Genomic DNA, 17,181 nt, shown 5'->3' on the forward strand with positions numbered 1-17,181 from the left:
CCTTTTTGTTTACGTTTGACCGGATTAACTTGATGTTGCATCCTGTAGGTTGCCAAGTACCATATTTCTGATTTCCCAGCAATGTTGCATTTGTACCAGATTTGCATCCAGTCTCTTTTAATTTAACCTCAACGTTACCTCACCTGCCTTCAGGTCTCGTTTCCCGAATGTGTGCGTTGGACGAGCATTGAGTTCGACGCACAGTGCGGCACCGCTCAGCCAGAGGACGTCCTCCGGCTGCTCATCCCCAGCCGCACGCTTCACCTGTCCTGCTTGGGTGGCAAACCCCTGGTCCATGACACCATCAACACTTGGACCGAGCTCAGGAAGTTCTCTGGCTCAACAGGCTGGCCGACCGCAGTGCTTGTGCTGCCAGGTGAGAAGATTGTGTCTTTCCACTTCTGTAATGTTTTTTTTGCGTTCTTAATTTATTAAGGATATTAATATTCCATTAAATTTCTTGTACAGGAAATGAAGTCCTCTTTTCACTGGAAACCGCCTCAGATTATGTGAAGGATGAGAAGGCATCCTTCTATGGCTTTAAGTGTGTTGCGGTGGGTTATGAATTCAACCCAGGTCCTGATGAGGTAATGTCTGCTTCTTCATTTTTCTGCATTAATAGTCTTTATTATCCCAAAGTAAAAGCTGAATGTCACAGTATCTATCTGACAAAAGTAATTTTGGACATTTCAGGGCATCATCCAGCTGGAGAAAGAGTTGGCGTACTTGGGTAGTGTGTGTGCTGCAGCTCTAATGAAGAAAGATCTGGCGCTCCCTATAGGTATTTGGGGGAGGATAGACACACTGTTGGGCAAGTTACAACTCACTGTGATGTATTACAGTGTATATTGCAAGTTAATGTCTTTTAAATAGTAATACCTCTGACTTTCGCCTAAACAACGGCATAAGCGCTCAGGCATTTAACCCATATACATGTGCATCTATGGACTTGAAGAAAACAACCATGGCTGAAAAACACATTGCATGTGATAAGATTCACAGGCCTACTTTTCATTGAACTTTTGTACTTTTTAACAAAATCAAACATTAGTTCGATTAAAAAAAACTTTCCAGTTTAAAATATCAGTTGTCACTTTCATTCCTCCTGATATGCTTTGCAGCCGACCTTCTTTAATGTGCTGTTTTCTGGCCAATTAATCATTATTCTGACTCTACATAAATTTAAAAAGCAACAACAATTTATGAGTCAGCCGGCGGTTTTAACGGTCGTAAAAATTGTTTAGAAAACACTCTTATGATCACAAATGCTGCATCAAATTGTAAAAAATATGCACAAGTTGTTTTGTTACCAAAATGTTATTGGTATATCCTTATATTAGTGCTTTTACAGCAAGAAAAGTTTTACTTTAATTGCATCCATTTTGTAATCATAACGTAAAAAACTGATTATGGATCATTTGGTCTGTTCTGCACTCCCATATTGTTGTGATCTTAATTAAAATGGCACTCTTGTTTTTTAGGCAATGAACTAGAGGAGGACCTAGAGATTCTAGAGGAGGCCTCTCTCCAGGTAAGTTACTATTTTTTCCCCCTCCTATTATCTTGCTGCCTTTATTGATCCCTTTGCCCCACCTTTAGGTGTGTAAAGCCCATGCAGGGATCCTGGGGAAGGGTCTAGCACTCTCCCATCCCCCGATCATCCTCGAGGCCTTGGAGGGAAACCTGCCCTTGCACCTCCAAACCAACGAGCACTCCTTCCTTGAGGACTTCATCACGTGTGTGCAGAACTCAAGCGGAGGACGTCTAGCGAGGTATAAATAAGTGTTACTGCCTTTTGTTTCTGTTTTCCACTGCATTGGACTTACTTCAGGAGTGGCCAGGTTTGATCCCCGAGAGCCACTATCCAGCCTGTTTTCCGTGTTTCTCTCCACTGACACGCCTGATTCATGATCAGGATCGTCATCGGGCTTCTGCAAAGCTTGCTGATGAGCTGATCATTAGATTCAGCTGCGCTGAAGGAGGGAGACATGTAAAACAGGCTGGATAGTGGCTCTCGAGGACCAAACTTGGCAACCCCTGACTTACTTTGTTTTACTTGATATTGAAGCTTTTCCAATGGCAAAACCAGTCCCTGCAAGGTACTTTTTGTACCTGGTCAGCTGGGGTTCCAAGTGTGCTGAGAAGCTACCAAATAGATGACATAAGCAACAGTTGGTTGCTCATTGGTCGAACAGATTGATCACTATATCATTTGACAATAACATAACAAAATAACCATGCTAATGTGAGCTTAGCTTTAGCTTAGCTGCATCAGTCTGTATTCTTTTCTGTCCTTTTGTACTTTTCTCATCAATTGTTACTTTTTACTGCTTCTCATTCTGACTGATGGGTTCAGTGTGGCGGTTTTGATTTTGAAGTGCAAAACCAAGAGTAGAACTAGGGATGCACGATAATATCGGTAGCCGATAATATCAGCAATCATCAACCAATTTGACATCATACAGATAAACCAGATAATAAAGAAATCCGTCGATAATAATAGACCTGCCACGTTGGTCCATCTATTGTGGTTTTGGCTCAAGTTGTGCCCAACTCCTCAATCCCTCCCCTTTTCTACGGTAGTGTAGCATATTTGTGACATCATAATGCGCGTTACCTCCTGTTCACATTAGATGCATCATGGTGACATGGCAGTCGCCAGTGTGGGTTTTCTTTACTGTCCTGTTATGGAAAATAACTATTTAACATGTATTATTAACTTAACAAGTTTATACTGTATCGTGGACACCTGTATTTTTTTTAACAATGGGCTTTTCACTTCTTGTACATAAACCAATATAAGCCTGCTCGGAACAGACTGCTTGCTTTTCTATCTTAGCTGACACTCCCTTTCTCCTCCCAAAACCTAACCAGCCTGCATAAAAATCTTCTCATGATAATTTACTGCTAAACTCGCACAGATCACTTCTTGTAAGACTTGTGTATATTTGAAGCTTCAAATATAAAGAAAGCCAAAAGACTAATTGTTTTCCAGACTGTTTTATTCATCTCCCCTAACTACTGAAAATTCCACAACATCCTCGCAGATTTTTGTTGCGTTTTTAAAACGTGACTGTTTTGTTTTGGCAAACTCAAAATGAGTTACTGGTTGTCTTTGAAGCAGATATATCAATAAAATGTAGTTTCATGGTGCTTTACACAATGTTTCAATGTATTTGTACATGTTAGACTTATAGTAGGACTCGAAAGTATATTTGTATTCAAGTTAATTTTGCAAACAATTATCGGCTTACTTACGGTTATCGACATTGGCACTTTCAAAATCATTGGTGTATCGGTTGAAAATAGCATTATTGTGCATCCCTAAGTAAAACCCAGCCAAACCGATACTGCGCTGTATAAAATCAGCATGAGATGATCCCACAATGAGAGATCCAGCTCGAGCCTTTCATAAGAAGTAGCCCCACATTTTGATTACGACTTGCCGTCTCTTCCTTCAAGGTGGCTGCAACCAGACTCCTACGCCGACCCCCAGAAGACATCTCTGATCTTAAACAAAGACGACATACGCTGCGGGTGGCCAGCTACTATCGTTGTGCAGACCAAAGATCAATACGGAGATGTGGTGCATGTTCCAAACATGAAGGTTGAGGAAAATGTTGATTTACATTTAGAGAAAACTGAACTGGCAGAGACTTATCATTTGACAAAAATTCCTCATCTGTTTCATTACCAGGTGGAAGTAAAAGCCGTGCCTGTTTCTCAAAAGAAGTCACTGCAGCCCGAAAATGTGAAAAAACTGCAGCGACTAACTGGAAGCGCATCCCCGGCATCTTCAGGTCCTGACCTCACCTTTGGAGGTCTGCCAGCACCCAAGCTGGAGGCCACATACGAACCCATGATCGTGAAAGAAGCTCGCTACATTGCCATCACCATGATGAAGGTCAGCCCCACGCACACCCACGGATGTCTTTCCTCTAGCTCACCTAATGTGAGTACTTACTTTATTTTCTCATATATATTTATAGGCATATGAAAGCTACTCTTTTGAGGAGCTACGGTTCGCTTCCCCAACTCCAAAGAGGTACGTGACAGCATGAAAGTTGCATTCAAGTACAGTGGAACTTTCAAAGTTATTCTTATTTCAAAACAATTAGAAATAATAAAACAAATTGTTCAAGGCTCAACCTGCTTTAACTGTATGATTTTTTTACATTTGAATTTATTACTCACCTTACAGAGCTGCCAGAACCTTTCCTATGTGGTTCCTGTGTCCTATATCCTGTTCCGTGGTCATCATCACATATTCACATTTCCTTTCTCAGGCCCAGTGAGAACATGCTGATACGTGCCAACACTGACGGAACCTACAGTGCCAACTGGACCCCGGGAGCAATCGGTCTTTACACAATCCACGTCACCATTGATGGAATTGAAATAGGTGAGTGGTCATGCCTTATGCCAGACTTAAAACACAGCTTGGTTTCATAATTGTATCCCAGTAGAGAAATGTTTTTGTATGCTGATTTTGGGGATATACTATGTGGTCATCTACGGCCAGGTCATATTGTTGAACTTAAATTGAAACAAAGTACATGGCTCCTACAGATGCTGGTTTGGAGGTAGAAGTCAAAGACCCTCCTAAAGGCATGATACCGCCTGGAACGCAGATGGTCAAACCCAAGGTGGAGCCTCAACCAAGCAAGGTTAGCTTTTATTTTAAATGGCCTTAGTTGTAAACACATCCATGCTTGCAAACACTATACGGAAAATCCAAGTGATCATATTGCCTCAAACACCTGCTGATAATCCCCTTGCACAGCCTGTAAAATATTTTAGTCTGGATCGTCTCAACAAGTTGCATTTCTGGTGGAGGAATTCCTTGACATTTGTCAAGATATCAGATGTTTAAAACAAATACTGTGAGTTCTGAATAACAGGAGTGTATGAGAACGAATGGTAATGTAATGTACAGGAATTAAAGCGAATGCACTTTTTTTGAGGAAATGTGTTTATTTTTAGTTAATTGATTATAGTACTCTACTATTCACTAAGAATCTCAATCAGTCTACTACAAAGCTGATACCGTCCCTGTCTTTCATGTGTACTCATCACTACTCAAAATCTTATACAATATATTTATTTTCCATTAAGACTATTATATACCTTTATGTATCTGTGACCTCAAATTAACATCTCATTTTTATAAATTACCATATCTTCCAAACTTTTACCAACTTTGAATATTTCCTAAATTCCCCCAGCCACACCCGCCATTACATTTTCTGGAATGTTTCCAGAAATTTACTGAAAATGTCCCATTCCTTTGCAAACCCAGTAAGACAAACGTCAAAGCAACACCCGAAAGTGATCCCCCGCCCTTGTTTTTTGTCTTGTTTGAACATAAGACAGAATGTCCTTCACTGAAGCCTTGGCTGTTTTGCTTAAGATAAGCTTTTAACTTCAAGGTTTGAGTTTTATTTCAGGGAAGGAATCAAGGTAATGTTTGACCTGTTGCAATTATTGCGCGAGAGGATTCTTCATTTGGAAAATGGGGAAACAAGCAACATTGTGTACCTACCCTCTCTCTTCTTTGTGTATTCACCTCTCCAAGCGTGTTTGTCATAATGAGATGAAGAAAGAAAGCAGGACTGAAGCAGACCTCATCCAAATGGTGTTTGTCCTTCAGTGCATGCGTGCCTGCTTCCTTTCCCTCGTGCTCTGCTTCACTGACTGTCTTTCTTTCCTGGGTTGTCTTTGTCTTTTACTGCTGTGGCTCACACACAGTCTCCCATGTGCTTCTCTCAGGTCCGCAAATTTGCATCCAAGGATAGCGCAGGCCTGCGTGTGCGCAGTCACCCCTCCCTGCAGAGCGAACAAATAGGCATAGTGCATGTCAATGGCACCATCACTTTCATTGACGAGGTAATTAAGCCCAAAAAAGATGATTAATTGTTTTGCTTTTATTGTAAGCCGATAGACACAAATGTACCAGGACCTCAAAATCGTCCAGTTCAGAATTCAGACAAATGTGAAACGCTGACCTTGCTGTGTCCAAAGTATACAATCACACTAGATGTTGTGGATTTGCACAGTCAGATTATTTATTAAATGTGTGCGATTGCAATAATTGCTTTTGATCCAAAGGAGTGTGCACACTGAGTCTTGGGTTCAAACTCAGGCAGCTTGGTGGGCCAGTGATTAGCATATTTGCCTGAAGTCCTTAGGTTTGGGGTTTAATTCTTGGCTCCTATGAACCGGTTTCTCCGGATACTCCGGCTTCCTCACACAAGCAGAAAACATGCTTCTTAGGTTAATTAAAGACTATTAATTGTCCAGTATAAATGGTTGTTTGTTTTATGTGTGACCAGTCCATAGTGTACCCCACCTCACGCCCAATGAGACACAGGCATTGGCCTTACTGTGTAGTTGCCAGCATGTACGAGTAACAACTTTGGTCTGTTCTAAAAATAGCTCACCGGTGATGGGACACTGACTTGCTAGGAAGAATTAAAAGAAGAAAAATGTCAATTTTTTTCTAAGCTTATAATGGTACATATTTCTTAATTTACCAAATATGATATACTGTGTGTATGTGTGTGTGTATATATATATTGAATGAAAGTAAAGAGTTGTTTTTATTTCCTCAAATATTACAAAAAAAGACACTAGCAGCAGTAATGGACCCAAATAAAAATCCGCGATTAGGGTGAATCCGCATTAGGTGAACTGCAAAGTAGTGAGGGATCACTCTATATATAATCATTGAACAAAATATCGTGTGGGTATTGAAAAAGTCCAAATGCTCTAAAATGGAATTGCATTTGCTGAGTAAGAGTTAAACAGGTTATTCCATCCATTTTCATCAATAAATAAAACATTACCTGGACAGTTTCTAGAGATGACAGTTTTAGGACTGATTCAATTTAGATTAGTTAGGAAAAATTGGGATTTTGGTCAATCTTTGAAGTTCCTCTGTGCAGTATATAAACCATAATCAATCTTCTCCAGATAGTCCAGTTTATGAATCCTTTTTTGCTTCTAAATGTTGTGGTGATTACCTCTTGCCCAAAATATTTACACTTTTCTTTTCAATATTCCCGCTTACAAAGCATTCTGAGGCTGCTTGAATGTATAAAAATAAATCACATTCATAAAAAAATGTTTTGATGAGTATACAATGTACAGTATATCCTACTCACAAAAAGTTCAGATATTTTGCTTTGGGGTGAAATTTTAGGATGAATCTAAAATGCACTGTAATCTTTACTGGTGAACTTAATTTGGCTTTATTAAAATTTTTTAAATTTAGCTGTACAACTAAACAACTTTCTGTTCTCTCACTATTAGCTATACAACAAAATTCACAAAAGGTGTTTATTTGATTTGAACCTTCAAGGATAAACTCTTCTTTGCATTTCTGTTGTCACAGAAAGGCGTAGAAAACAGTTTCTTTGCCACCTAATGACACGTTGTGGCAATCTAAGCTCAATGGCCACTTTTCTCTGAGAACATCCTGTTTGAAGCCCCACAATGGCAAGGTTGAGGTACTATTGTTAAATTGTTAGATAGATGTTCTTTGTCTCATGATGTCAAAATGTGAACATCATTGTGACGAGAACTGTTTAAGTACCAATTTTAATTAAAACAAGAACTTTATTGGTAGACTCATTAATCAAACACTTGTGTGAATTTTGCCATTCAGCTCCTTGTCAGAGAACAGCAAGTTGTGCAAGATTTATCAGTTGAACGTGTTTGATGTGCATTTAATAGGTCAAATTATGTTCACCGCTTAAAGTTATGAGTGCAATCTAGATTCATCCGGTAATTTAACTTAATATCCCTCCGGGTTTTTTTTTACATTCTTGTGGCCTCAGAGTTGCTTATGCTTGTTTTCCGTGCCCCTCCTGTTTCCATAGTAACGGAACGGCATGGCTGTGTTCTGCTCTGTTGCTTGTTTCCCTCTTCCCCCTTCCCCTACTCTAGATCCACAATGATGATGGCGTGTGGCTCAAGCTCAATGACGAAACCGTAAAGAAGTACGTGCCCAGCATGAATGGGTACACCGAGGCCTGGTGCCTCTCTTTTAACCAGCATCTGGGCAGGAGCCTTCTGGTCCCCGCCGACGTAAGTAAGAAGAAGGCAGTCTGACAGAGGCTGTTCATTTTGAGAGAAGCTCAGCTCCCCTTTTTAATGTGTCAAAACTGCTTTTCAAGGTTCCTGTTTTGGTGCCCTCTCCCCAAATGTACACAGAGCATGTTTAATTGGACCTAATGAAAGGGCGGTGCGCTTGCATGTAATATCTGTTTGAATAACAATTTCTACTGAGGCACAGCAAAGGAAAAGCACGCATGTAGCTAAGAGATGCTTAAATGTGGTTAAAGTTTTACCAAAATGTACCGTATTTTCTCATATAGTGACTCCAGAGGTTTATTTACTTATAATACAGTGAACATATATAAGGCTCGGCAGGGCTGTAATTTGCTAGTTGTAGTTTTATTTATTCATTTTTATAAACATGAACATTATTAAATGTTATTATTATGGCATTTTTCACAAAAATAAGTGATACGTAAACTACTACACTATAGAGGTATATGCCTCAATCATTCAACTGTCAGAACTGCTAGGTGCCTGTTAGGGGTAAGGCGTCTATTAAGACAGTATTTAAAAAAAAAATTAAAAAAATTTAAACGCTGTTAAATCATACTGTTTCCAAAAAGGAACAGTACTTCACTAAAATGTTACAACATATAATATGAACAATATTAAACACGGCCACAGTCGTTCAGCGCTGCTGTCGAGAGTACCAGGCATCTATTCGCCTTCACCCTACAATATTTTATTATGGGGGAAGCCATTTTGTTTTGTATTGTATAAATACTGGTGCATCTCAATAAATTTGAATATTGTAGAAAAGTTCATTTATTTTTGTAGTTCAATCAAAAAGTGACACATATATGATACATAGATTCTTTAAAAATAGGAAAATGTTTTTTTTAGAAGGCCAATTCCTAGCTAATTACTAGTTATATTACAATTTTAAAATAATAATTAGATTGTTTCCTACTAAATTCTTGAGATGGTGAATTTTTGTCAGCTGTAAGCTATAATCATCAAAAATATTAACAAATTTGTGAAAAAAATAACTGAGTAGTAAAACCATGAATTAAACTTTAAACATTGAATTACTGTAATAAATGACATTTTCCACCATATTCCAATAAATTAAGAAGATCACAGTTCAAAGAGATGCAAAAATATTATTGGATAAATTTGTAATACTACAGCTTTTTAGATACCATGTAATAATGTTAGTACATGGTGGTATAATTGTAGAAATTGTAGTATAGTAACAGTAGTATGTACTGTACAGTAAATGTATAGCAAAATATGTCTATATACCTGTACTAGTAATAGTAGCTTAATAAAAGGAATTGCATCTATTAGTTTAGTTAAAAACAGTTGAGGAATATATTTAACAAGTAGCGCTTATTGAAGTGAATAATTCAGCTGGTGATTAATTGTGGCACTGTGTCCGCGGAGATCACTATTTGAGGAAAAATGGTACATGTTGAATTGGAAGCAGCTCTTGTAAGTGCTCATGCACTCAGATAGGACACTTTTAAGTGCATTGACTAACACAGAGAATAAGATGCAACTTTAACCCTGTGGTAAATTAGCTGAGTGGGCTCTTTCTCCATTCCCTCACAGTTTATTAGCACTGATGCATTACGGCATGCCGCAATGAAGGTCATTTTTTCTCTTGCTTTTTTTGCTGCTCCATGCCATGACCACCAACACAAGTCACTATGAATGTGATGCTCCTCAGTTGTTTGAGTGCCATGGGAGATGTCCAAAAAATGAGATCCATACGGTTTATGAAGCTTTTGAGTGAGATAATTGCACCTCCACAGTTCCACCTTTGCGTCGGGTCGCATTAGGGGCTCCAAGGCTTTCCAGTGCAAGGTTTCTGTCTGAACAGCATGACACACCGTATCATCCAAGTGGGGGGATTTTTTTGGAAGTGCTTTCCATTCTTCCTTTTTCAAATGTTGCTGCCTCTCCTGATCTTCTCAAAAAGCCAAACTGGCGAGAAAACCGTTCTTCTTCCCCAAAAATATTTCAGCGCCCCTTCCCTCGTTCCTCCATCCTGTTTTTCTCTCCTTTCTCTGCTGTGTGTCTTGACTGTCTCACGATCTGTTGCTCAGAGTGTCTTTAACGCTAGCCATGGAGTCAGGGATGTCGGCTTTTTGTCGTGGACCCCCTTAACTATATTCCCGCCACAGGTGAGTTGTATTAAGGATAGGGTTGAATAGCTTGTCTGCCCCCCCCCCCCCACATCTCCAACACCATATATAGCATCTCATTTATTTCTCACACTGTCTTTGTAGTTGTGTCAAAAGGAAGAGGAGCCAGAGTTGCATGGTTATCTGTATACTTCTTGTATCTTTGTGTCAGCCGAAGGTGATCATAATGTCTCCACAGCGAAGTGATTAATGTTGTTTTTAATTGCATGGAATTGAAGTCCAGAATACCAGTCCTCGCATGTTTGGCCAGTTTGTCATTTTTTATGAGTTCTAGCATGTTGGCCTTTATGAAAATGACATACAGTAATTTGTGTGGGTCCTTCAAGTTGAGTCGGTGATTGTGTATGTTCCTGTTAAATCGTTTTAAAACAATTGGACAAAATTGTTGAGACGTGTCATAACGAATTACCGTAATCAATAAACCTAATTTCTGTCTGAATATGAATTTTCTGGTGCACATGGTCATAACAACTTTTGATTTCCTCAATCATTAATGGGAAAAAATACTGATTATAAATGATTCTTTTCATAGCATCATTTGAATAGGATGGTCAGTTCTCCAATCCCAAGAGATTTAGGACAATTCTATTTCTATCTTTGTAGAATAGACAACACTACTCATATATATATATATATATATATATATATATATATATATATATATATATATATATATATATATATATATATATATATATATATATATATATATATATATATATATATATATATATATATATATATATATATATATATATATATATATATATATATATATATATATATATAGAGAGAGTAGCAGAATCTGGCATATTTGCAAAGGGGGAACACTTCCACATTTTGTTCTTGGTGTCACAATACTTTTGTCCATATTGTTCGTGATGCACCCTTACAAGGGGCAATCTGCTGGGAATAAATAAAATAGCATTGAGTTTCTTCATACTTTGAAAAGAGATTGAATTTGGTATAGGTTCAAGTCATACAGTACTTTGTGTGCTTTCCCCCTCATTCTTATTCCCGCTCTTACCTCTTGCAGGAGGTCAGGGGCCAGACGGAGGACACCACAAAGGAGGTGAGCAGCTGCCCTTCCCACGAAGCTCCCGCTCGGGTGCAGGGCGGGGCAGGGCAGGGCGGCGGACCGGGGCTTTATAAGGTAGTGAAGACCGGCCCCTCTGGTCACAACATCAGAAGCTGCCCAATCCTTAGGGGTATCCCCATTGGAATGTTAGTACTTGGCAACATGGTCAAGGCCATAGGCGAGGTACGCACTCATCCCAAATGCAATGTCTTAATCAAGTTAAGGGTTGATGTAATTTTGTTTCAAAATGAACTGCATTGGTCAAATAAGACAAATCCGCACACAAACAATTTTCCTGAAATGGAATACTGAACTATCTGTGTAACCTGGGTGTCTTCTGGGCATGTGCTCTTTATATTTCACACGGTGCCTGTGCCTTTTCATACTAATTTCCAGTTTGTTCAGGTTATCACAGCTGTGGGTGGAATCTCTTGCACCTTGATTTCTCAAACTTTCACTTTTGTTGAACGGACCGTCATCCTCTCACCCTCTTTTTATTTTTTGTATTTATTTTTGGGGGTTTTGGCCGCTGTGGTGTGTCATGCTGTTCTCTAGCCTGCACTAGAATGGCCCATCCGGACCTGAAAGGTGCAGCCTGCACATACTAATATTTCCCATCTGTGTTTTGTACCCCCCCCCCCCCCTCCCAAAATGATACCGTGTTTCAGGGAGTTGAGTGCGTTTAACTTTCAATAAGCAACCTCTCAACGCGTAAGTTTTGCTTAAGCCACATTGGTTTTGTAGTGCGGCGTGCTGACAACAACAAAATTATCGAATCCTGTTGTGTTCCAATATTGTGCGTTGTGTATTTAAATTGATTCATTATGTTGCATGTTGAAGATCTGCTCTAGTCAAATTTTTGTCATGGTCTGTGCAGTTACACTGGGATTGATGAAATGTCTATAGACTGTCTAAAATGTGGATGTACCCTCTGTGACTAGGGTTGGCTCCTTTAACCATATAGTATTTGGAAAAGAGGGTGGACTTAAACGACAAATACCATATCTGGTGAAAGATGTGAGGTAGAAATCAGTTTATTTCAAAACTAATTTTACAGTGCCAGCTGATCACGGGGGATAGTAACTGGGCTACCCCATAAAAATCCATGTAGAATTGATGGCCATTAAAATGCATTGGGATTTTTTTTTTACTTAAAAATTCTTTAAAAGCGCTGATAAACATCCGATATGCATTTTCCATGAAAAACAGAGGTTGGTTCCCAACAAAAAACAACAACATTTTTTTCACAAAATATTGAAAAAAATATATATGGAGAGAGAAAAAAGGTGAATCCATGGGTGCCGAACATAAAACATTTTCTTAACTCCACAGGTGTTTTAAAGAAACATGGTAACATACAATATACAGTGCATACAAGTGTAAAAATATGATATGCACTTTCACTATTTGAAGTAAAAACAATGAAACACTCAAGTTTACTTTGAGTTATTTTGGCATTCCATTCCTATGGCACCAACATAAGACAAATTTGTTCTTAAGATGGATTGTTCCATGGTCTATAACTAACCTATGCTAACTCAGTGCTAAAGTCAGAGTTACATACAAGGAACCCTTCTATTTACATGGTCATGGGGACCAAGCCCTGCCACGAATACTAAAAATCCACCAGTAATTGCTCCAAGTTTGCAATTACTGGTAGCTTTAAATGCTACAAGAGGGCGGCAAAAAACAACAACTCTCCATCCATCCAGCTTTTGTCTGATTGAAGCTTTCAACTCGCTTCAGTTTGTTTCCTTGGCACCAAGGTCCGCCAAATAAATATTTTTATGAAAAATGTCTTTAGGCCCTAACTATAAACCATCAAATGAGAAACAATATAGTATGTACGGCAGTAACTGAGCATGCAGTTCATTGCCTGCCATTCTAAACATGTCGGTATCCTTTTAAAGCGAGGACCCCCTGCACCCTTATCCGACTTTGTTTTCATCCGTTGACACAACCTTCTTCTGCCACTGAAATGAGTACACTTTAAGTTTGTTCCTTCCAGATCCAAAGGCTACATCCACTCTCATACGGTCTATGTTTTGATTCGAATAAATAAGGATTAAGACAAAACATGTGTCCGTCAGAGAGTTTGGATAAAGAATGCTGTGTGTGTACCAGGTGGTCAACTCGGAGGGAACATGGGTGCAGCTGGATAAAAACAGCGTCGTGGAGTTCTGCGAGAGTGATGAAGGAGAGGCTTGGTCACTGGCTAGAGACCGCGGAGGAAACCAGTACCTTCGCCATGACGAGGGTAAGCAACATCCTTCATCATCATCACTGTATAACAAATGCTGTCACTGTCTGGATAACATGATTAAATTCGCTCTTTTAGAACAAGCGCTGCTGGAACACGGCGCCCAGACCCCGCCGCCGAGCCCTTTCTCAGTGCAGGCTTTCAACAGAGCTGCAACATCCAATGGAGCTCAGGGCTTTGACTATGGAATCTCCAACAACAAAGGTCAGTTTAGGGATGGAATAGTTGTCAACACAAACACTTATGGTCCGACACATTTTGAGTGCTGTTCCATCATGACCAGGGCTCTAGATTAACTTTTTTTATTCTTTTTTTTTTTTAACTAGGAGCGCAGTTGTCCCTAACCTGAAAATTTAGGGGCGCAAGTAAAAGCTTTGAGGGCGCACACTGTAACTTGACTTGCAGAGTAAATATTCATCCCACTCATTTTTGCTATATACCTGAGAAATGGGTTGAAGAGTGAAGCAGAAGATTGTCAGCAACAAACAAAAAATATCAAGAACAGTAATCAGCAAATTTACTGGTCGCACTGACGTGAGTCGATGAAGATTTTAGTTTCATTGTCTCAAATTGTAAAGGCAGAATGCCACAATTTAGCGGCAGTCTGGAGCCCTGATGATGACTGATAGTCGACACTAACCTACCTCAAAGTTAGGTACACCTGCATCTTCCTTTACAGAGATTTTAGTGCTCAGTCACAGATTTTTTTTATTTAACAATACACAAATTGTTGTGGTTATACTGTGAAATATTTATATTTGTATTTATTTGTATTTGCTAATTTGAATCCCCTAAGAGAAATTAAAACTCCACTTTGCCCATCCACTGCTTACATCAGTGGTTGTGGTCCTGTCTGACTGCAACAATGTGTGCTCTATTCCTTTTCTATTCTTTCACCCCTGCCGACTTTAACTACATTAATAAACACATGGTTACATTTAACTGATGATCAGCATATCCTACTACTGGAAATACTGAGGATTTAAATCCTAAAATCTTAATTAACCAAAAAATATTTATTTTTTCAATTCTGGTAGCAATGACGTTTGATCAACAATTGATGTGTGTTGATGACAGGTGGTGCCATAGGTGGGGTTACAAACAGTCATGTTTCAGCCATTCATACATATATAGTTTCTTCAACAATTGACAGGTGTCCTGACATGATATGGCTGTCTAAAATATCATGCATGTCAACTTTAAACCCCAAAGGGGAAATTCAAATTTTACTCTACTGTATATTTGTGCTGTAAGCAATATGCTAGCTAATCCCACTTCTGACACCCATGTGGCAAGCGACCTTGCTACAGGTGTGTTGGTGACCTTATTTAGTTACTATAATTTGGAAAAATCTCAGTATGATGTGATGCAATATGTAGACCTCTGCAAACTTTTAACCGTAAATTGACTATCAATAAATGGAGCAGTTACGTTTGCAAAGGAAGAATGCTTGGTGCAGCTCTTATATTATTATTTGGCGCAGGTGTACCTAATGAAGTCTCGCCTCAAACTTCACTAATTTCGCTTGCTCCTCATTAATTGATTTCATGGCTTTGTCCGCTCTTTCTATACTCCAAACTTTTAATAGAGAACCTTGTGAAGTTGTTTTCCCCGAGTTAGCCCTTTTTTCACGGATTTCATTCTGCACTTTCATAAGATACATTCAAATATCACCAGTCCATTCGAATGTCACCTTTTCATTTGTTTCTGCATGTTTGAACTGGTATGTAGATAAGCGATGCCTACCACCGCAGCAATGCCAAGCATCATGTCTGTGTGTTTCTTCAGTTCAGCCTGCTGTAAATTTTCTGGGCCATGCCACTTCTTACATATGTCACACTTACCTAAAATGAAGATTGAACTACCCACACCCTCAATTGTGGTGTCCTTCCCCATCCCAGTCGTCCCCTATAGTTGAAGCTGTAGTTTTTCCACCTCCTCTGTCTCCATGTTTGCAGGTGACCGGCTGAGTGCCATACTGAATTCCATTCAGTCTGGGCCCTTCGTCTCAGCAGCTCCTTCCTCAATGTTTGAGCAAGCCGCACAACCTCCCTCCTCCTCCTCCTCTTCCTCTTCCTCCTCTTCCTCCTCCTCCTCCTCCTCCTCTTCCTCCCTTGTCCACAGTCCATTTGTGTTTGGACAGTCCCCCTCCCAACTGTCTCAGCCACAACCACAGCTTCTGAGTAAGTGTGTCCAGTTATTAGAGAGCTCCTGATCCTTTTTTCCCCCCTCCCCTTACCCTCATTGTCCTCATTCGCTCAGAATGTGTTATAAGGCATCACATGCACTCATGTGTTGGTCCTTCAGCTGGAATACCTTTAACAAGTTCACCAGTCTATCATTGAGTTGTTGTCGTTTTAAAAAGTAGCAAGTGACATTGGATTGAAGTAAATATTGCACATTTCCTCAAACAGCGGCGTCTAGTCTAATAAACTTCACCCCTCGAAAGGATTCCCCCCTCAGGAAATAAAAAAAACTAGTAGTAGTAGTTACCTTTACTAGGACATAGCAACACATGTATTTCTTTGCCGTGGTAAATAAGGTAGACATATAGTATTAACAACTTTAAAATATTATGTATAATAAAATCCATTTGTACGAATAAATACCTGCCACTTGAAACAGTACTCTGCAGTTGAATGAATTTGAGGAAATGTGGTAGTCACCTTTTTAAAACAAGAATTAGAATCTCAATTGTAGGCTAAATGTCTTGTTAAAATGTAATTTTCATGGGCATGTGCTAACTTATGAGGCTGAGTTACTTCATTTATTTTAGCTCGTTCTGATGATTATTGAGACTTTTTTTTTACCCGCATTTTGCATCAGTTTTCCTTCTTATCCATTTCCATTCTTTGGGACTTGTCCCTAGCCACCCCGACCAACCGCGTCTATTGTTGCCCTTGCACACAAAAGTACTTTTAATTATTGTCTCTGATGACCTCCTTAAACTGAGTTGTTAATACAATTACAGAGCTCGAAGTGTGAAATTGGCATTGGACATAACCCAAATTAGTAGCTCTCTTCTTGTCCGACATTTTTTTGTTTCATGCTTATTTTCGGCCTTAAAAACTAATTTCACTATCAGCTTCTCTATAGGGCACTTTAATGCATTGTCTTTTTCAATTTCTCCATCTTAATTAAACCCATTTCCTTTTTGGTGCTTTCTCTGGCTCTCTCTCATTCTCTCTCACTTTCTGGCTCCGGTGGCCTCCTTGCATTCCATGCTTTGTTTGTTTACCTTGCCACTTGTTTTCCGCTGTAGATGATTCACCACGCAGCCTTGCTTCTCGCGAGCGTGCACGCAAAAGCGGCGTGGCTGCGACCGGGCATGCCACCGCTCTCTCATCTCTTGCTCTGAGGCAAAAGGGTGGGTAGTCAAATCACGCATGCCCTACCTCAGACTGATCAGAGGTTGGGTAGAAAGTGATTTTTCTCTGCTTGTATTTTCTAAGCTTGTCATAAACATTTTCTAATCGGATTTGGCCATCCCGTCCCCCCCAAAAAAGGAGGTCTTGACTAAATGTTGTAATGGGGATGAACCACTCAATACATACTCATGTGCTCATTCACCT

The 17,181-nt window shown here is 39.5% G+C and overlaps 1 protein-coding gene across 13 annotated transcripts in view; it reads left to right on the forward strand.

The window, feature by feature from the left end:
• The window catches only part of mycbp2 (MYC binding protein 2), an 80,525-nt gene that overhangs the window by 43,816 nt on the left and 19,528 nt on the right, over positions 1–17,181 (forward strand). For 6 of the 13 annotated variants that reach the window (XM_086090496.1, XM_086090502.1, XM_086090498.1 and 3 more), the window contains 18 exons: positions 154–376; positions 469–587; positions 694–781; positions 1,482–1,531; positions 1,600–1,772; positions 3,463–3,607; positions 3,698–3,904; positions 3,990–4,045; positions 4,287–4,402; positions 4,570–4,667; positions 5,770–5,886; positions 7,948–8,088; positions 10,173–10,250; positions 11,308–11,532; positions 13,474–13,606; positions 13,688–13,813; positions 15,568–15,792; positions 16,872–16,976. In XM_086090496.1, coding sequence (XP_085946622.1) covers positions 154–376; positions 469–587; positions 694–781; positions 1,482–1,531; positions 1,600–1,772; positions 3,463–3,607; positions 3,698–3,904; positions 3,990–4,045; positions 4,287–4,402; positions 4,570–4,667; positions 5,770–5,886; positions 7,948–8,088; positions 10,173–10,250; positions 11,308–11,532; positions 13,474–13,606; positions 13,688–13,813; positions 15,568–15,792; positions 16,872–16,976 — 2,425 coding nt within the window. The remainder of the gene's footprint in view (positions 1–153; positions 377–468; positions 588–693; positions 782–1,481; positions 1,532–1,599; positions 1,773–3,462; positions 3,608–3,697; positions 3,905–3,989; positions 4,046–4,286; positions 4,403–4,569; positions 4,668–5,769; positions 5,887–7,947; positions 8,089–10,172; positions 10,251–11,307; positions 11,533–13,473; positions 13,607–13,687; positions 13,814–15,567; positions 15,793–16,871; positions 16,977–17,181) is intronic. The other 7 variants (XM_086090501.1, XM_086090505.1, XM_086090500.1 and 4 more) reach the window with 7 other exon arrangements.

This window comes from Leptonotus elevatus, chromosome 12, assembly GCF_054856555.1.
Source record: "Leptonotus elevatus isolate MCC_2025b chromosome 12, RoL_Lele_1.0, whole genome shotgun sequence".
Classification (NCBI taxonomy): domain Eukaryota; kingdom Metazoa; phylum Chordata; class Actinopteri; order Syngnathiformes; family Syngnathidae; genus Leptonotus; species Leptonotus elevatus.